General features: G+C 38.0%; 1 protein-coding gene across 1 annotated transcript in view; it reads right to left on the reverse strand.

Annotated features, from left to right (window-relative positions):
- SVEP1 (sushi, von Willebrand factor type A, EGF and pentraxin domain containing 1) overlaps nucleotides 1–21,315 on the reverse strand; it is a gene marked incomplete at both ends in the record, with an annotated part of 184,442 nt that overhangs the window by 94,240 nt on the left and 68,887 nt on the right. Inside the window, 5 exons of the mRNA XM_079707036.1 lie at nucleotides 292–399; nucleotides 3,932–4,061; nucleotides 6,990–7,108; nucleotides 9,934–10,131; nucleotides 15,303–15,482. Of these exons, the coding sequence (XP_079563162.1) occupies nucleotides 292–399; nucleotides 3,932–4,061; nucleotides 6,990–7,108; nucleotides 9,934–10,131; nucleotides 15,303–15,482 (735 nt within the window). The remainder of the gene's footprint in view (nucleotides 1–291; nucleotides 400–3,931; nucleotides 4,062–6,989; nucleotides 7,109–9,933; nucleotides 10,132–15,302; nucleotides 15,483–21,315) is intronic.

Raw genomic sequence — 21,315 nt, forward strand, 5'->3', positions numbered from 1 at the left:
GGAAGCTTAGAGACTCAATGAATTTATTAGAACACTTTCAAAGAAAACACCTTGTACACATTTAATAATGTCCACTGAATATTGAATGAAAGGAAAAGCCATGAATAGGTAAGATTAATAATGTTAAATTATATATAATTATCCTAACATTAAAACATATTACCTTATATAATTATTCATTCTATTTAGATGTAATTTGCTTTTCATTTCTCTTTTACCTTTTTAAAAGCTTTTTAAAATAAAGTATAATTCGGCGGTAACATACTGACAACACGATCTCTGCATTCTCACCTGAGTTGTCCGAGAACTGAGGCTCATCCCAGGTGGCAGCATGCTCCTTCTCGGAGACCTGGACTGGAGGAGGGGATCTGCACCAGTCTATGCTAGGTGGTTCTACATCTAAAGAACATGAAATCAGAGAATGAAGTCATAATTGATGTTCAAAACTGATGAGGAAGGTTGCAAGAGAGAACTGAAGTCTACTTGTGCTGGCAGAGAACCTTGACCTTGTTAGACACAAGGCTGGCCCTGGGGTCCCTTTGATGATGAGGTATGTTTCATCCCTGACCTCAACATCAAAAGAAAAAGCTGATTCTTGCTATACTTCCCTCTGCCTGTTGAAGAAGGAATACCAGATTGCTAAAATCACCATGAGCACAGCAGTATGAAAGGCAAATTCAGGATACGGTGAGCATTTAATTTGTGAGTTTCGCCACTGGTAGTTGAGCTGATCCACCTAGAAGTGTAGAAAACCTTCCCGGTTAATTGGAAGGCGTGAAATGACCAAAGCAGTCATTTCACTGGGATCATTCCCACGATCCTCCTCTTAACGGAAGGGCTGATAGATGCTAAATGGAAGGACCAATGGGCAGAGATCTGAGTCATGCTGTAGAATACCTAAGATGTAAGTGAGGCTGTTGTATTGTTGGAAGGCCAGGAGGTTATGTCCATAGATGGGACACTGGAGTCTAAGATTCCTAAGGTTGATAAATTCCAGGTAAAGACAAAGAACAGGGTGTGGACGTGGGAATGGGGGGCTACAGTGGAGAGGGGGTGAAAGCCATGGTAGAAATGAAAGAACTGTGAGTCTGTTGCTGGGCACTGTAATCTACACTGAAGGAGGGGTTTGGGGTGGTGGCGCAAATGAGCCAGGTTTCAAAGCTCTGACGGAATGTGGTGGAATTTTTAGGATGTCAGTAAAGGACAATAAGGAAGGTGTAAAGGAGGAAATTTTAACATAACTATTAATGTTTACACTTTTGAAATGTCCATCTATCTGTAATAACATGCCTTTGAGGGAGACTGGATGGATACTACTTTTCTAATTATATAGTTAAGGAATCTTAAACCAGGCAAATTTAAGAGACTTGCCTTAGGTCATTAAGCTGGTAAATTATAGTCATAGGCCTCAAGACTAGGATGATATGCTATCAGTGACATATGGAAACATACAATTCTGAAATTAAACGAGCTCTACCTCTGGAGAATATATAGATTTTTGTTTTAAGCTAAGTCTTAGGCATAAATGTTCAGTTTTTCTCTTTTCCTCATGTTTGTCATTTCCTTAGTACAGGATCTTTGGTTTACTACTTTCCCAGGCTGTAAACTCTGTCAACCAGCAGTGGAGCCTCCTTTGCTCACAGTTAGGTCTCCATGGCCTAGCAGGGCACCTGGCCCACAACAGATGCTCAGAAAAAGTTGCTGAATAAAGAAAAGAATGAAGGAATGCTCGTAGGAGGTCAGTGCACTTTGAGAATGCTGAATCAAGCCAATTCATAGTTAAATTGACAAATCCGACAGTATTTACTATTTTCCCAAAAGAAATTGCAAATGAAATAGTTCCAAGATTTTCTAAATTTATCTGATTTTAGCCAAACAGTTTAAAGTTGAAGTTCAGGGACAGGAGAGCAGTAAGACGAGGCCAATGACTGTCAAAGAATTGGAGGTACCAGCCAGATGCATTGTCTCCACGAGGGAGAGGAAGTCCATTAAAAGCAAGTGAGGCAGCACTCTGTGGAATGTTAAGCAAAAGCGTTCCTATTTCCTCTCATTTATCATTAAGACACCAACACCCCCATCATCTGAGGAAAACAAGAAAATGTAGGCTTTGTAATATTTTTGGTGTCTCTCTCTCTCCCCCTCCCTTTCTCTCCCACTCTCTCTTTCCCCCTCCTTCTCCTGTCCCCTCCTCCCTCCCATTTCCTCTCTCTTTCATAATTTGAAAATTCAGCTAGTGTCTAGCTAGACACTCGAGTACACTTTTTACATTTCATCATGCTGACTCTTCATTGTGAAAAACGAAAACTTGGCAAACTCTTGAATCACATTTTCTTGTTTAAAATCACAGCACCATAAAAACAAACCCAACATATTTTTCATGTGACTGATAAAGTTCATGCTTAAAACAACCTTGAAAAAGCAATTAAAAACAACTAAGCACTATGACATGAACTAGACTGACTTTTATATGAGTCTTTTTATCTACCTTCACCAAAACCTATCATTTCTAGGGTAAGAAGCCAGTTTGATACACTTTAGTTATTTCAAGAGGTTATGTAAAAGTCTTAAAATGAATTTAATGTACTGAATTTTAAAATAAACATTAAAAATATATCTGAGACCAAAATACAAAAATGTTAGTATATTTACACAGAGCTTAATGTGTCAGGCACCACCTTGAGCAGTTTGTATATCTTAACTAATCAAAAATCCCACAATAACCCTAGAAGGTAATATATTTATTAATTCTATTTCTGGATGAAGAAACGGAGGCACAGAGAGGTGACTGGTTACACTGCCTTAAGTGGGAGAGCTGGCTATGGAGAGCTGGCTATGGAGTTTGGGTTCAGAGTCTGTGCTCGTGAGTGCTACAGACCACTTCATATATTCTCCATGTATTAAGTCTTGCTGGTGGGTATCTGTTATCTACTGAATTGACTGAAAGCACAAACAGCAATTGGGAGATGATGGAGTAAACCAAACCAAAACAATAACGTAAAATAAAAAAGAAGGAGTGATGTATAGCAGTGGGATGTGAGGATGGAGAGACTGGGACAGATTTCAGAGATATTAAGGAGATGAAACCAGTAGAACCTGATGAGGTATTAGATGTTGGTGATGGAGGGAGGGGAATCAAGAATGACTTCCAGATTTCTGCATGGTAGCTAGGTCTTCACTCCATTTTCTGAGCTAAGAAATACTTTAGGTTTGGGTGAGTTTGAAGTGCCTGTGGGGCACCCACGTGGGAAAGTCGGTAGGCAGTATTATATACTGCTCTGGATTTCAGAAGAGAAATCTGAGCTGGAGATAGAAATCTGGGAGCTGTCAGTTAACAAAATTACCAGGAAAACTAGAGAGAAAGAAAGAGAAGAGAGCCAAGGCTGGAATCCTGGGGATGATCCACATTTGAGAGTTGGTCTGAGGAAGAGAAGCCTAAAAAAGCAATCAAGGAGGAAAAATGAGAATAATGGGGGGAAAAAACCAGAAAGACTGATATCAGAGAAGCTATGGGAGGCAGTTTTGATAAAGAGAGCATTGTTAATAATGTAAAATCTATGGAAACATGTCAAATAAGGACTAAAAAGTGTGCAGTAGGATTAGCTCTAGAGATCACCGTAACCTTGATGCAAGTAGTTTCTATGAGTGAAGGAGACAGAAGCCAGACTTGAGTGACTTTGAGAATAAATGGCAGTTAAGCCAAAAGAGATGGCAACCATTGGGAACTTTTCAAAAGGCTCATATAGGAAGGGGTCAAAGAGACAGAGTGATAATTAAAGAGTACGTAGGTTTCAAAGAGGAAGTGGCTTCAGTAGGCTTCAATGACAGAAGGAAGAATCAGTGAGAAAGGAGTTGTTGAAGATAAAGGAGAAGGAAAGTCTTTGGGGGTACTGGATTATTTTCACAATCCTACCCAAGTACTTTGAAGACTTACCAATAACCTTGATATGGAAAGTGCAGCTGGCTTGGTTGCTGGATAGGTCAGTTGCTGTGTACGTGACAGCAACATCTCCAATTGGGAAAAGATAAGGTGGGGTAAAAGGTGGATGAACGTGGATTGACACCTATTGGAGAGAAATATTTGGAAAGTTAAAGTTAATATTAATAGTACTTTTATTATTTTTTGGTTTATATATTATTAGCAAAGTGAAGTCAAAAAGACACTATATATATATATATATATTTTTTTTTTTTTTTTTTTGCGGTATGCGGGCCTCTCACTGTTGTGGCCTCTCCCATTGCGGAGCACAGGCTCCGGACGCGCAGGCTCAGCGGCCATGGCTCACGGGCCTAGCTGCTCCGCAGCATGTGGGATCTTCCCAGAGCGGGTCACGAACCCGCATCCCCTGCATCGGCAGGCAGACTCTCAACCACTGCGCCACCAGGGAAGCCCCACAATATTTTATGTATAGCAAAAAGGAAAAAAAAATCAGACATAGCCTTTGGTATACTTCTTTCTAGACTATTTATCTATATAGTTTATAGAGCTGGGATACATATGAAATGTTGTTCCTTTTTTTTTTTTTTTTTTTTTGCGGTACATGGGCCTCTCACCACTGTGGTCTCTCCCGCTGCGGAGCACAGGCTCCAGATGCGCAGGCTCAGTGGCCACGGCTCACGGGCCCAGCTGCTCCCCGGCATGTGGGATCCTCCCGGACCAGGGCACGAACCCGTGTCCCCTGCATAGGCAGGCGGACTCTCAACCACTGCGCCACCAGGGAAGCCCCCGAAATGTTGTTCCTTTTTTATTAAACGTAATACCTTAAAACATTTTTTATGCTCTTACATAGTTTTTAGAACTTATGACTCTTAAATATCTTTATAACCTATATAATAAATACATGCCAATTTTTTAAAAGAAAAATCTATTCAAGGACATTTAAATTGGTCCCAAATTTTAATGTTGTAAGCAGCACTATGATAACAGTTTTGTACAGATAATTTTAAAATATTTTTATTATGTCCTTATAATAAATTTCCAGAAACATAATTATTAACCTCAAAGTCATTAGCATTTTATTGATAGATAATACAAAATTTATTTCCCAGATCATGGTAAAAATTTGCATTCCCATTGTATTTGATAGTATCATTGTCAAAGTTCCCATTCAAAGTTCTCTGATCTATATTAAATATCATTACCTTTTGGTAAATCAAAAATATGGCATGAGGTCATTGTTTTAATTTGCAGTTTCTTAATGTCTTATGGTAAGATTAAATTCTCATATGATTGCATGATATAGATATATTTTTCCCTTTTTGAACCATATGTTTGCCTTCTTAGTCCGTTTGAAAACTATAATGTGATAAAGATAAATTTATATTAATATGTGATATAATAAACATTCTAACATTTGACATATTTGAAGCATTTTTCTCTAGTTTGCTAGAGAACTATTAAAAATACAAATTGAGGCACTTCCCTGGTGGCGTAGTAGTTAAGAATCCACCTGCCAATGCAGGGGACATGGGTTTGATCCCTGGTGTGGGAAGATCCCACATGCTGTGGAGCAACTAATCCCGTGTGTCACAACTACTGAGCCTGTGCTCTAGAGCCCACGAGCCACAACGACTGAGCCCAGGCACCACAACTACTGAAGCCCGTGCACCTAGAGCCCATGCTCCGCAACAAGAGAAGCCACCATAAGGAGAAGCCCGCCCGCAACGGAGAGTAGCCCCTGCTCGCCACAACTAGAGAAAGCCCACGCACAGCAACAAAGACCCAATGCAGCCAAAAATAAATAATTTAAAAAATAAATTTATTTTTAAAAACTGACAAATACTTTTGAGGTCAAATCCATTGTTTTTTTCCACTGTATTTTAAAAAAATATTTCAACACACAGGTGCTACATTTAATCTAAATTCTCACGGATCCTGAAGTATGTCCCTGCACTCTTCTTAGTATTTGATGACAATGACCAGGATGATGATGATAATGATGACAATGCATGTTTTCATGGGCCTCTTAATAGAATGTGGAAACTACACATGAGGGAGCACTCAATGCACACATCACCTACAGTACAGTAAGTACTCTAATTTACATTTACACTTTTAAAATCAGATTTAAAAGTTACCTTGTCTTTGGTTACCTAAAGATAAATACCATATGATCTCACTAATAAGTGGCAGGAAAAAAAAAAATCACAGATACAGAGAACAGTTTGGTGGTTGCCAGAAGAGGGGTATGTGGGTGCTCAAAATGGGTGAAGGTGGACAAAAGGTACAAACTTCCACTTATAAAATAAATAAGTCCTGGAGATGTAATATACAGAGCGATGACTATATTTAATAATATACTTTAAAAAAGTTATCTTGATTTTTTAAAGTATATTGTGTTTATTCAACACAATTATCAGAACATATTGTGTGTGTGTCCTTGAATGGCACATGTCCTTGAATGACACAACTTACATACATATTTACATGCAGGTGTAAAAACTATTTAAGGGCATCTTCATGTATGTGAACGGTAAAAGTATAAATTTAAGAGGGTGTTAAATTCCTAATTCCTTTCCTAGCATCTGATGGATAATTATCTCAAGCTACTGTATACACAATACTAAAATACTGTGTTCTGAATAATGCTGGTTTTTAAAAAGCTGAGTAAGAAATACTGATGTTATCTTCTTCAGACTGGCCAATATGCAATCATTTCAGGATCATATTTTAAAACATATGCTTAAAAATAGAAACTAAGATTGATTCCCCATCTTTCTTTTTCTTAAAAGATCTTCAGAGCCTAGGAAGGGGCAAAGAATTCTCAGCCAACGAATCCGCACAATGAAGGGTTTCCATTTCTAGATTTTCATCTGAAATTTCTAATGAAAAATTCAAGGCTGATCATTCTTCTATCAGATGGGGCATTAACATTTATGAGCACAGCTAGAGAGAGCACTATCATTAATTAGTAAGTTTTCAATAGCACACGTATTTGCAGTGTATTTAGAATCCATCTGACAAAGGATGCAAATATTTGCTCAAACCTTACCTTTTCCCCAGAGTTGTCCTTAGCCGTTGGGATTTGCCAAGTGATATTAGCAGAGTCTTGCTGTTCCTGAGTCTCAGCCTCTATGTCCGCAGGACAGTTGATTTGAGGAGCTTCCACATCTGATTCAGAAAATACACAAATCAGTTAACATATCAATGTGTAATTCTAAGTCATTTAAGAGAGAGGTAAAAAGATATTAATACTCTGTGACTCGCTTTTTACATCCCAATTCCTGACTGATTTAGAATTTACAACTGCCTTCAGGATAATGTATCTCAGGATGACTTATGAAGCCCTTCCTGAACTGGTACCCGCTCCCCTAAGAGGGGACAAATCCCCTCCTCTCTGACAAATCCCCTACCAGGACTCAGTCTCCACATCGAATACTCTGAGTCCCACAAGAGCACCATGGTTCTTCTTATACCTGGGTCTTTGTCTGTTCTTTTATTTGCCTGAATCAATGCTCTCTTCCCCCTTTACCCAGGTAACCCCTACTTGTCCTTTAATTCTCAGCTTAGACACAAGCTCCTCAGGAGGCTTCTCTGACCCCACTGGTCCATTTTAGGTGCTCACTCCACAGGTTCCCATGGCCCTCTGTCCTTCCTAACCATAACTCGTTTTGCCATTTTGAAATTAAATTTTCTCCTCCCAAAGAATGTAAGTTCTTTGAATGCCAGGATACCTCTTGTCCCATTGTATTATATAGTTCCTGGCATATAACAGGAGTTTGATAAATACTTTTGGAATGAAATAAAGAGACAGAAAAACTGAATGTTGACTGTGGCAGGAAGGAACTGCACTGGAAAACAATGTTGTCAAGTGGAATTAATTAGTGTGCTAAAATGTACTGGCAAAACAAACAACAAATTAAAGCCAATGATATTTTTTGCAGTGTGAAACTTTGCAGTACAGTTACTGAATTAGATGTGGTTAACATTCCACATAGCCACATCAGTCACTGTAGAGCTAAGTTCTTATTACATGGTATAATAAAATCCTCTTAAGTTACGTTAAATTAGGTCTTCTGTAACTTGCAGCTGAATATATCCGAATTGATCTAATTTGTGTCTCACCTTCTTGCTCCTTTAAAATTTTATTCAATTTATATTTTCCTTTTCTCAGAGGGGCTAATACTTAGACAATTTTCCCCCACAAAGATGCATTAGCATATTAACTCTTAAAATCTAAAGCAGTATTTTATTTTTCCTTTACACTTGAATATTAGCTTGAATGGATTCGGAATTTAAAGTTTATATCTATTTTCCCTCTGTATTCTTAGAACACTGCTACATTTCCTTCTGGCATTTAGAGTTATAAATAAGAAGTGTAGTGTGAGTCTGATCCTTATTTCCTTTGTAAAATTTCTCTTTACTCTCTGGAAACTTCAGATTTTCTCAACTTTGGACCTTGGAAATTTCACCGGGAGTAGTGAAAGTATGCCTGCCCAACGTTCAGAGGCTATTTTATTTTAATTAATTATTTTTGACTGAGTTGGGTCTTTGTTGCTGCGCGTGGGCTTTCTCTAGTTGTGGCAAGCGGGGGCTACTCTTCGTTGCGGTGCACGGACCTTTCATTGCAGTGGCCTCTCCTGTTGCGGAGCACAGGCTCTAGGCACGCAGGCTTCAGTATTGCAGTACGCGGGCTCAGTAGTTGTGGAGCGCGGGCTCCAGAGCACAGGCTCAGTAGTTGTGGCGCACTGGCCTAGCTGCTCAGCGGCATGTGGGATCCTCCTGGGCCAGGGCTTGAACCCATGTCCCCTGCATTGGCAGGCGGACTCCCAACACCTGAGCCACCAGGGAAGCCCCTATTTTTTTTTGGAGTCACATTACTCACTGTTTTCTTGAACATGGATCAATAAACTCTATTTCTCTGGTAATGGTACTTTATTTTTTATTGAAGTATAGTTGATTTACAATGTTGTGTTAGTTTCAGGTGTACAGCAAAGTGATTCAGTTATACATACATACATATATATATATACACACATATATATACACATATATATGTATATATATTTTTTCAGATTCTTTTCCATTATAGGTTATTACAAGATATTGAATATAGTTCCCTGAGCTACTCAGTAGGACCTTGTTGTTGGGGAGAAGGGACTAATTAAGAGCTTGGGGTTAACAGATATATACTACTTTATATAAAAATAGATAAACAAGGTCTGAGGCTATTTTGATTAAAAAATTCAAGGCTTTCTGAAGCTCAGGGAATCTTTCTTCTACTGGTAGGAAATTCTTCTCCTCCATCCCTTATCCTCTCTCTGCTTCTGGAACTCTTTATTGGGGTTTCTCGATTTATCACAGGTATCTCTTAACTTCCATCTTTTGGGCTTAATCCATTGGGATATTCAAATTCCTTGTTTATCAGTTCTCCATTCTGAAGGAATTCTCAGTTTGCTTTGTCAAATCACTAATATTGTTTTCAACAACATCCACTCCACTTTTTGACCCTTCTCTTAGAGATATTTATATTTTTACTTCTAAGAACTCTTTCTTGCTCTCAATAGCTCTTTTTCATAGCAGTCGGCTCTTGTTGCTAGGAAGATGGCAATGTTCTCTTGTGAATGTACTGAGATGCAGGTTTCGAAGGGCTGATGACTTGCTTTTTAAAAAAAAAAAATGAACTTAATCTCACCTGCTTTATAGAAGCCAGAAATTCCCCAAAGATCTTCAACTCCCAATGGAAAACTTAACCTGATTTCCAGCTCTAATATCATCCTTAGTTTTCTATTTCTTCTATTATTGCCTGGTACATTGTAATTGGATTTTGTGAGCCCATGATTTTGTAACAGACATCTTCATAGCATTTTCTGGGGTTACATCTATCCTTTTACCATAGACTTGCAGCAAAAGTTGCAGAGAGGGACAGTCCCACACTGCACCAATGTGTCATTATATAGAATTTGGTTTTTAACCTGACCATTGTATGGACCTACCTTCACAAACAGCTGTCTGAACTTTGGCACTCCATTTTCCAGAGGTGGTACACCTCACTTCTTCTCTGCCACCTGATAAAATGAATCCTTGGTGGCAACTTAGCTGACAAATCGTCCCAGGTTTGGCTGGATGCTTGCCACAGTTGGGGGGTGACACGATGACACCTTTGGGCTTCTGAAAGGTGGAGCAGTGGCGCTCTATTGTAGGAGAACAAGAAAATGTTATTTGCGTTCCCACAAATTGCAAATGTCACAGATTCGCTTTACTCGAGAAAAATACAATTCGTCTGCTGTGGGACTGACATAAGTCACTAAATGAGGTCTGTATGTGACACTAAACAAATGCTGTATTGTAAATAATGCTCAACCATATCTCTTTAGTTACCTCATGTTATTTTGCCGGTGCATCAAAATCTTGAAAGATTTCTAACTAGTACTTAAATCATTGCTGACTGTGACTTTTATCGTTTGCTTCGAGCACCTTCATTCAGTTTGCAGAATATTACATTATGGCTACAAAGTATAAAATAGTGAATTAGATTCTATCTTTCATGGAATAAGTGATAATTCGGCAATCAGTTTCCATTTTATGAATTTTTTTGTGCCATCTTTAAGCAAGCACATAATGAGAATAGTTTTTATACTCTCCCTAGAATCACTATGTCATAATTAGGGCCTTGACTCTTGATGTTATTTTCAGCACAGATGAAGAGCAGCAAATGAATTAGGTAGAATTAGGTAGACTGGAGATAGAATGGAAAATCAGACTAGGACTTAATGCAGGGTGTGTGTCTGTGTGTGTGTCCCATTGATCTGATGGCAATTCTTGCATACTCTTCATTTTTGCAGTTTTAGTATATATTTTAAAACCCAGTAGAGCTACTTTCTTTTTACTACTCTTTATTACTCTTCCCTTTCAATCTTATTTCAGTGAGTTTTGCCTACACATTCTTCCAGATGAATCCTGGAGTCAATCCCCAATTCCAAAAAGGGGGCAAAAAAGAAAAACCCTTTTGGGCTATTGGATGATATGGCATTTTACGTATACATATATTTGGAGAGAACTTACATTTTGATAAAATTTTATAAAAACATTAAGGTGTTCTTTTTGTCTTTCAGTAATATTTTGTAGTTTGTGTAACACAGGTTCCACACATTTCTGTTTAAGGTTATTCTTACATATTTTATATTTTCTATAGATCTTTTGAAAGTGATTTTTCTCTATATATTCTGTTTATCATTTATATAGAAGGGTTGTTTATTTGATAATCTTATGACTTTAATGAACTCTCAGTCTTCTAGTAGGTTCATTCTTTTTTGGAAGTAGACACGTAGTTTACAAATGATGATTCTGAATCCTCTAAGCTCTAACTTTATGATTTATTACAAGAGCTAAAGCTTAGAAGAACAATGCTAAATAATACAGATGATTCTGGAATCCTTTTCTTTTTCCAGATTTAATAAGACTGTCTACACTGTTTCCATAAGTGGATGCAGATTTAAGATGGACTTTTTTTATTATGTCAGTAATCAATATGAGTTTCTTAGTTCTATTAAAAATGTGTTTTAAATGATAATACATTTTTATCTTATACTGAGCAACCATATGAATTTTTCCTATTTTTTATAATGAAGTAATTTATTATGTTGATAGAGTACTTAATTTTAAACCCTCCCTACATTCCTAGGATAAACCTCTACTCATTTTGGCAGACCATTCTTTTGAATGTGGATTGCTAGTATATTTGCTGTCGTAGTTTTCTATCCTTTTTTTTTTTCTTGGTAAAAGTTGTCAGGTCGGCAATAGAATAATAATAGTCTGATAGTATGAACTGATTAACTTTCCACTAATTGGGCCAAATTACATGGTATGAGAATTACTGCTTTTTAAAAGTTTGAAAGAGTTTCACTGATCCCTCATTTTGGGAGGAGTAATTAAACTCTGATAACATTTCCATTTTTTGGTAAATTACCCATAGGTAACTATATACTTGCTTTTCTACTTTTCTTCTGGATTCATTTAATAATTTTCATTTTCTTAGAAAATCATGCATAATAAATGTATTGTATGGTATTTTATTATTCTTTTAAAACCTCAGACCTCTGGGACTTCCCTGGTGGCGCAGTGGTTAAGAATCCGCCTGCCAATGCAGGGGACATGGGTTTGATCCCTGGTCCAGGAAGACCCCACATGCTGTGGAGCAGCTAAGCCCATGCACCACAATTACTGAGCCTGCGCTCTAGAGCCTGTGAGCCACAACTACTGAGCCCACGTTCCACAGCTACCGAAACCCGCGCGCCTACAGCCCGCGCTCTGCAACAAGAGAAGCCACAGCAATGAGAAGCCCACGCACCGCAATGAAGAGTAGCCCCCTAAGCTGTGACAAAGTGAGAGAGTGGCATGGACATATATACACTACCAAATGTAAAATAGATAGCTAGTGAGAAGCAGCCGCATAGCACAGGGAGATCAGCTCAGGGCTTTGTGACCACCTAAAGGGGTGGGATACAGAGGGTGGGAGGGAGGGAGACGCAAGAGGGAAGAGATATGGGAACATATGTATATGTATAACTGATTCACTTTGTTATAAAGCAGAAACTAACACACCATTGTAAAGCAATTATACTCCAATAAAGATGTTAAAAAAAAAAAAAAGAGTAGCCCCCGCTCGCCACAACTAGAGAAAGCCCATGCGCACCAACGAAGACCCAACGCAGCCAAAAATAATAAATATATTTTAAAAAAATAAAATAAAAACCTCAGACCTCATATATTCCTTTGTGATAGCTTCCTGGAAAAATTCTAGTTTTGCATTTTTCTTTCTTCTTTTTAAAATTTATTTTATTACTTTATTCAAAGATTTTCCTCTTATCCACTCTACTGCATTCCATCTCCTTTTATAATTCATCTTCCTTTATTATTATTATGTACTTCTTTCAACTTCTTTTGCAATCATTATTTTCCTAGCTTTTGAATTTAATGTTATTTTCATTCTTCCTGTTTAATAATGAAAATATTTATATCTATGAAATTTTATCAGTGTATAATTTAACCCATATCTCATAACTTTGGTTCTAGAATTTTCTCAATTTCATTGTTTATTTTTTAATGGTATTTTTAAAACGTCTCCTTTGTTCATTTAATTCATTTCCTTTATCTCTCTTTGTATTGGAGTCTTCACATTTTTGTGTTTTGGTCTAGTTTCATATGTCAGAAAATGTTAAGACATTGACTTTTTTTTTTATGTGTTTCAAATAACTTTTTCTTGTTTGCATTTTAATAATGCAGAGAATTCATTTGAAGTACAGAAATTTACATCTTTATGTATTCAAATCTATTGTCCTTTTTATTTTTATGAAGTTCTTCTCCATTAAAATCCATATTTTCTCCATATTATTTCTTACATTTCACTCCTTAATTTGCCTCATTTAATTAATTAAATTAACTTAGTGATTTTTAAAAATGAGGTGAGTCAAAACTGACTAATTTTTAGATAAGCTTCTTTCCCCCATTGATATCTAAAATTTCCCTTATTGAATATTATATTCTTCTACAAAAAATAATGTTTGTTTCTGAGCCATGTTTGCTTCCATTGTTCTGTGCATCCTTGTACCATTATTGTACTGTTTTAATCACTGTGGGTTCATAATCTGTCTTATGATGGTGAGAATAAGTTCTCCCTCATTGTACCTCATGTTCAAAATTTTCCTGTTTTGCAACTATCTATTCTTCAATACGCTTTCTATTCATGTCTATCAATTTTTTAAGTGGAAAATTTCATAGTAATTATCGTTATTGTCAGAATTTGGGGGCTACGGTGAGTTGTTCCCCAATAAATTGTAAATAAGGATATAATTTCCTTTTGATGGTTACACTTCAAATCTACCAAGATTGACATACACTTTAAATCATTACAGAGATGTACACAATAATTTTAAGGAGAATTCTTAAAGTTTAAAGAATTTTAAAATTTTAAGTTAAACTTAATAAATTTAAATTCTTTAAAGAATAACTCCAGGGTAACCTTATTAAATGTATTACATTTTTAATAAAAGACTGGGTCCCTCACAAGAAAAGCTGCTCATCCATGGAGCCAGTGAAATAGATGATTCTCAGGAGTAAACATTAATATCTAGATACAAATTCTAATCTTGGGAGACAACGTTCCAACTAAACAGATTTATTGAGGTTTAATGTTCCATTGCCAAAGCAGCCTTTTTATGGTGGATAGATCCATCATCTTCATTTAATTCTGTGAACTATCTGGAGAAGCTAACTCCCTTTGTTTTGGTTTTATGCCAACTAAGTCTGTTTGTGGTTTGGGAATCCTTGTAGCTTCTGCCTCCAGGGAAATATAATTCCTGTCAGGCCTATGTCTTTCAGTAGTCATGACAAGTATCTCATTGTTAATAAACTCTACTTGTTATTTTTATTATTAAATTATTATTTAAATATATAATACTCCCCTATAAGTTTTCTGAGCCTGCACCATGAGGGTCAACTCTAGGACTGTTATTGAACCCCTCAGTAAAGGCCAATATCCTTTCTGGTGACACCCTCCCTTATTATCAGCCCTGAACCCAATACTAGATTATTCTAGAATAAACCTGTAAATCAATTTATAAAAAATAGAGATAGTTATAGTACCTAGTTTTCCCATCTAGGATCCTGGAATACCTCAATTTATTCCCTACATATAGTTCTTCTTCCTATTTTGGAAGTTGGTTATTTAATGACATACCTGTTAGCACTCCCAGGTATACTGTATCTGACACATAGTAAGGGTTCACTAATGGTAGTTATTATCATTTCATCATCATCATTATTACCATCGTTAATGTTTCAACAGTGTATAAGATGCAGCAAACTGGAAGAGCTACTGAGTTTATTCATTCTGGACCCAATTTCAGGTTTGAGATGTCGCAACTCTTTGTGAAGGACAAGGCAGAAAATCTTCTGATGAAAGAGAATTTTACGGCCCACTTAACATTCACTGGTTCATAATTTTGTCCTTTCATCAACAAGGTAAAGGTAAATTGTGTTTTAAAAATTGAGGGAATTACACAGCATTTGCTATTAAGAAATCCATCCAAATTTGCCCCAATTAAAACAAAAATCATTACCATTTGAAGCTGTAAACTTTAGGGATTCAGAAAACTGGATTGTGGTGAGAAGTCTTTTTACCAGTGGAGGGGAATAAAACTACATATTTGTTCATGTATCTACAGCGCCATATACCTATACATATGGATGTGTATTTATACCCATAATGAGTCGGTTTTTAGTTCTAGGTCTTCACAGAAAACAGGAGAAACCAGAGAGCAAGAGAAATGACCCATCCAAGGCACCATGCCTTCTAAGAACTTACCCACACACCGGGGTTCTAGACCATCCCACTGGGCGTTTACTTGGCAGGTAAGCCTAGCACTTCCTTCTAGTCTGTACCCTTCATCACAGGTGACCAAACACACTGTCCTATAGGACAGTTCCCCGGTCGAACAGCTGAGGCGGCCATGTTTGGGTTGGCGGAGACGAGGGCATGTTCTCACTACGTGAAATGAAAACAATTAGATCATATTCTACTCAGTGAGGACAAAGATAATAATTATAAATTTAATAAGGCCTACAAATTACAAACAGTAAATAACACACCATTATATTTTGAGTTAGTCTGGGATAATTAAAAGCCTATGTTTTATCAAATGCATGGCCTAAACAACATCATTGTGTTCCACCTCTGTCTATAGGTGGGAAACTTAAGCTGTTTAAGGAGTCTGGCCCTAAATGGACAATGATGGCTGGAGATTGGGGATGGTTTACAAAGGGAGGTCCCTGCAGCCCTCAGCTGGGCCTTTGCTGTGATTCTCCAGGCTACGTTCTAACACAAGGAAGCGGTCTTTTCCAGGACAGAGATCAGGTTCTATTCAGTTTTCAGACCTCATGGGCATATCCTGGGATTTTTAATGATCCCAGACTCTTGACAGCTGCTCAGCCTCTGCAATCTTGAACTCCAGCATTCTACTCTAGCCACAATTCTGGTCCTTTTGGCTTTTTCACCCCTTTCTTCCCAGACGCTTCCTGCAAATCCTAGCTCATGATGATAATATTGACTTATGCATTATCATTGTTTTGTTTGTTTTTGCTGCTGTGGCAGAGACTGCTAGTTGCCCACCCAATAACCACTCCTCCCGGTTTTATTCAGCATAGTAACAGGCACAGCTAGAAGATAACAATTCTCCACCTCCATCACAACAAATGAGAGCCAGTGACATATACGCTAAGGTTGTATGGGACTTCTGGAAAAGCTTTTGAGTGGGGACTGTCTCAGTTGGGAGAGTACTTCCCCTCTCCCTCCTTCTTTGTCCTGAAATACAGACATGAAGGATAGGGCCCCAGCATATTACAGGGTAAGTCTCATGCACTAAGATGGTAGAGCAAAAAAATAAAAGAAGCCTGGGTCTCTGATGACAATGAGCTACCATAGCAGTTTTGGATTACCTACTTCTGTCCTTTCAGGTGAGAGAAAAACAAACCCTTAATTGTCTTATGACCTAGTTATTTGGGTCATTGATACCAGTAGGTATATGCAAACCCTAATTCCCTCTGCCCAGCATCCATTCATTTTTCCTTTGTTAATTTTCCAAGGGAAGCTCTTTTGCCTCTTCAGCTCATGGGATTTGTGTGTGTTCCAACCTTGCTCAGGGGCAGAGCATGTGAGCCCGGATCATGTTCCCCTGGTCTGAGAAGTGACCAGGTTACAACTGGTGATATACTTCCTTTCTCTATTGACTTTGAAACCACCATGAAAAAGGAGCTAGAAGAGTATTTACTAAGCTCTGGAGGCTGGAAAGGGCCCTGTGCCTCAGCCAGCCTCAGCACCTCCAGCAGCAGAAGTGCCATGGGTTGTCCAGAGAACTGTGCGTTTCCCCAGTGCTGCCACTCCTGACTCTCTTGCCTCAATGCTACAACAGAGAAGCTACAAGAAGGTACTCGGACTGCTCCTGCAGGTTCCCAAATGACATCTGTGCTCTGAGTTCCGGCAAGAGTCTACCACCGCCTAGCCCACCCAAATCCCATAAAGTGCCTTAGAGTACATCTCAGTCAATTCCAGCAGGCCCTATATTCTTGTCCAGGACAATCGCTTCGTCTACCAGGGTCATCCCCACACAGTTCTGATCCAACTCTAACTCACAAACCCATGCACCTGCCCTCTGGAATACATGATCAGTCCTCAATAAATCTCGTCCTATCCTAAACTTCTCTTATGAACTTTTCCTTACTTTCTCATCCTAGTAAAAAATCTTATTGTCTCTTACAGACAGGACCTGCTCTTTATTGCCTTCCCAGATCATTCTCTTTCTTCTTCCTAAATACCTCCAGCTCCCTGGAGGGAGGAAAAACGTCCCTTCCTCCCCCACCCCCGCTCCCCAGTTGCCTGTTGACCTTTTGGCCACTTCTCATTCTTTAATGGTTTTATATTTCTCTCTCTCTCTCTCTGGCATGCACGCGCACACACACACACAAGCTGGTGATTTCATGATCTATGTAGATGATCATTCCAATACCCTAGAGTCATATTCCTCACCTCTTCTTCACCAATAACCACATCGTTCACCTTATTTCAGCCTCCCCTCCACTGCTTTATCCTCTAGACCTTGCCAGCATCAATCCATGCACCCTCCTCTGACAACGACCTCCTATCTTCCTAGATTATTCCCTCAAGAGCTTCAACTCCATCAAATTCTATACCCTACTGGAGCCTCCAATCTATTATGTGTTCTTCTTTAGGTAAAATTGTCTCTAAAGAGTTTACACTCTTTCTACACTTCTTTTTCTCCAGTTCTAGCTTAGACCCACTCCAATCAGGATTTCAAATCAGGAGAAGGAGGAAGGCCAGTAAAGGAGGAAAGAAAGGGGAAGAATAAGGAGAGGGGAGAAGAAAGGGAAGAGAAGAGGAGGAGAAAGGCAGGTGATAGAGAGGAAGAGGAGGGGAGGGGGAGACATGGAAGAGGATGGGGAAAGGAGAGTGCAGGGAAGGGAGAGGGAGAGGTGGGGGGCTGCAGAGACCCACGGCCGTGCACCCTTTCAGTCAGATGGCATGTACATCCTGGTCATAAACAGAGATACGGAGAGCACAAGAGAGTGGATTCTTGTTGAATATGCCAACAGATGGGCGCGGATACTCATTTTAATAGCTTACAGATATAATCCAATAAGCATCAGGCATTGTACAAAAAGCAAAACCCCCTGCAAAGAACAAATCTCACTTTTCTCTCAGATAACACTCCTGCAACACTAAAGGCCACAAGACAACAGAGAAATCTCTAAATATTTTTGAACAAAATCACTTGGGACTCAAGAACTTTGTTGAGACTCTGGGTAAGATGTCTTTTTCCTTCTTTTATGCATTTGCCAATTTTTCATATGAAGCATGCAGTTACTTATGATGAAAGCTTAACTTTAAAATAATAGGAAAGGAAGTTGGGGTAAAATATTCAGTGCATATTCAACTGAAGTCCAGTTTCACAGAATCTACTCTGAAGGAACCCATTCAAATTATATTAGTTGGCAGAACATAAATATTGGGTGCATGAAATATTCATTTAGGATTGATTACTCCTTAGAGAAAACTCAAGAATTAGATTAGAAGTTAAACCATAAGCCCTCGCCTTTTGATCACTGGGATGGTTTGGACCAAAGTCAAATATTAATGACAAATGAGTAGAATTATTTTGCCTTCCACATTTTGATTTTTATTGAGTGTGTCCACCATGTAAGTAGAATCTTTATTGAGTGTATCCATTAAGGGTGTAGAAATATTTTGCCTCCCATATTTTGACTTTTCTTGAGGGCACTCATCAGGCGTAGCACAATACCAAGAGCCAGGTAGGATTAAAAGTGAATGAGACAAATTACTATGATCAAGATATAGAAAATATAGAAAATCATATTAAACAACTGCTTTTGATCCAATAAACTGCTGAAATGACTTCAGCTTTCCAACTTGAGACGAAATGAACTTGCAACATCTCTCAAGAGAACTGATAGTAAATTAGAGCTGGTGTTTCATACATACGCAAATTACATTGCTTCTCAAGTGTTGGTTTTAATAAACTTTCATTGCTCCTCAGGGAAAACAAAGCATATGTACTAATTCCTATTCAGTTCTTAAACATTTTATACTCCTCTTCAACCAAGAATGACCATTTTTATCATTTTTGATAGGAACATGCTTATTTATGAGTTTCAACTTCAAAAATATTTTTATTTCAATAATCTGAAAAATTCTGCAATAAACGTTTGACTGACATTCATGTTAAAGCAATCCTTAAATATTTATTCAGTCTTTTTAGAAAACAGCAATTTAGTCTTTCAAGAGAATGGTCTACTAGGTAGCAGACAATGTGAGAACTTGATCTGGTTCTCAGTGGAAAGACTCGTTAGATTTTTTTCTCAGATTTACACTTCCTGTCACTCTCCCAATTTTGACAGCTTCTATACTGAAAATTAAAAAAATCTGATGTTAAATGTAGGGTTCTCACTGTTGCCTGAATGTTTTTCTCAGGAAAAATACTATCACAAAATTTACTTTACTTTCATGTTGTGGTTTAGCTAGTTATCATTGAGAAACCACAAAGGAATCCTTACTAGTTTAGAAAGGAATGTGTAATTCAGATAAAATTCAGAGTGTAAGCGTTTTAATGAAGAATGTATAGGAGGAATAAGAATCAAGCCTATTAGTTATTATCTAACACTACAAAACATTTAGGATGTAACATGAAATTTGTAAAAGGTTTTATATTTTACACTGGTCTTTCATTTCTGCCTCACTTTTAGAAAGATTTTCAAGAAAAAAATAAACTTATCCTCTGTCTTTATAAATAGATTTAAATTAGATCTGTAAAATGCTACTTTCTCCATACTACCCCTCCTGAAACAGAAGTGAATTCCCACATAACTGCCATATTTCAACGAATCCCAGACGCCCCAATTGTAAGGCACAACATTATTTTATAAGCTGCTAATAAAGAAACAATAATGTCTGTGAAAGGATTTAACGCCACGGTTGTTGAGGTACATCTCAGTTTTAGGAAGTTAAGATGTGGGGAAAAAGTGTTTTTGAATTAATGAATTATGGTATATGTTTCATACCTCAAGTACAGGCAGACCCCAGAGATATTGCAGGCTCAGTTCCAGACCACCAAATACAGTGACTATTGAAGTAAAGCAAGTCCCACGATCTTTTTGGTTTCCCAGTGCATATAAAAGTTATGTTTACACTATACTGTAGTCTATTAAGTGTGCAAATTAGCATTATTCTAAAAACCAATATACATCCATTACTTAAAAATAGTTTATTGCTAAAAAATGCTAACCATCTTCTGACAACGTGGGGTTGCTATCAGTACAAACCTTCAATTTGTAAAAACTGCAACATCAGCAAAGTAAAATAAAGCAAAGCTCAGTAAAACGAAGTATGCCTATAACTAAATCCATTAATGAGGAGCCAGAGGAAGAGCCTGACTTAGTACCTTCGTTCAGGACAACTTTGTTCACTGGTAAGTTAGGGAGTAGTTTTTTGGAGGTGAAATTAAAGGGAGCTTAGAAAAATTCACATCCTGGAGCATCACTCTAATTTTGATTAAAGTTATTTTACTTACACGGGGACATCAATGCAAATTGCATAAAAGACAACAAGGCTGCTTTTTAAAAATGGGACTGCATAATGGGAAGTGACACAAGCAGACTGTCAGTGTATCTATTTGTCAATGTACTTATCCATATCATTTACCAGAAGTATAACCAAGGATTAGCGGGGGTGGGGGAAGATACATTCTGTGCTCATAATGAGCTCACAGACTAGCAGAGGTGATCGATCAGTTAATTAATTAAAGTAAGTACGGTGGTTTGTATTTTGGTTAAGCTGGGAAACACTGTCAGAATCCCCTTATTGTGGGCCAGTTTAGGGTTGATCAAAAGAAGAACCTGCACTTGATCTTGGAAGGTGGAAGAGAGGCAGTGATCACTGCAGGCAGAATCAGTGATGGACAAATGCAGACATGCACAGTAGGTTCCAGCTTGTCTTTGGTCACCTCCACTCCACATCCCAATTGCTGACCCTGTTGACCCAAGGTGGCCCCAAGCTCACTGCTGGGTTCTTGGCTGTAGAGCATCAGGGCATGGTTACACAGAGATAAAGCTTCTCTTAGACTTCCCAACACACTTCTCCCTTGTGGTTCCACTACAGCAGCTGGGTGGGCTTGGATTCTCAGACTGAACTGGTAGTAACTCCTCTGATGCTCCAATTTCTCTTCTGGACCTTCCACTTCCCAGCTCCTTCCAAAATCGTGTAAGGTCTGATTCTTAAAATAAGTTTCTTA

Source organism: Hyperoodon ampullatus, assembly GCF_949752795.1.
Source record: "Hyperoodon ampullatus genome assembly, chromosome: 6".
Classification (NCBI taxonomy): Eukaryota; Metazoa; Chordata; class Mammalia; order Artiodactyla; family Ziphiidae; genus Hyperoodon; species Hyperoodon ampullatus.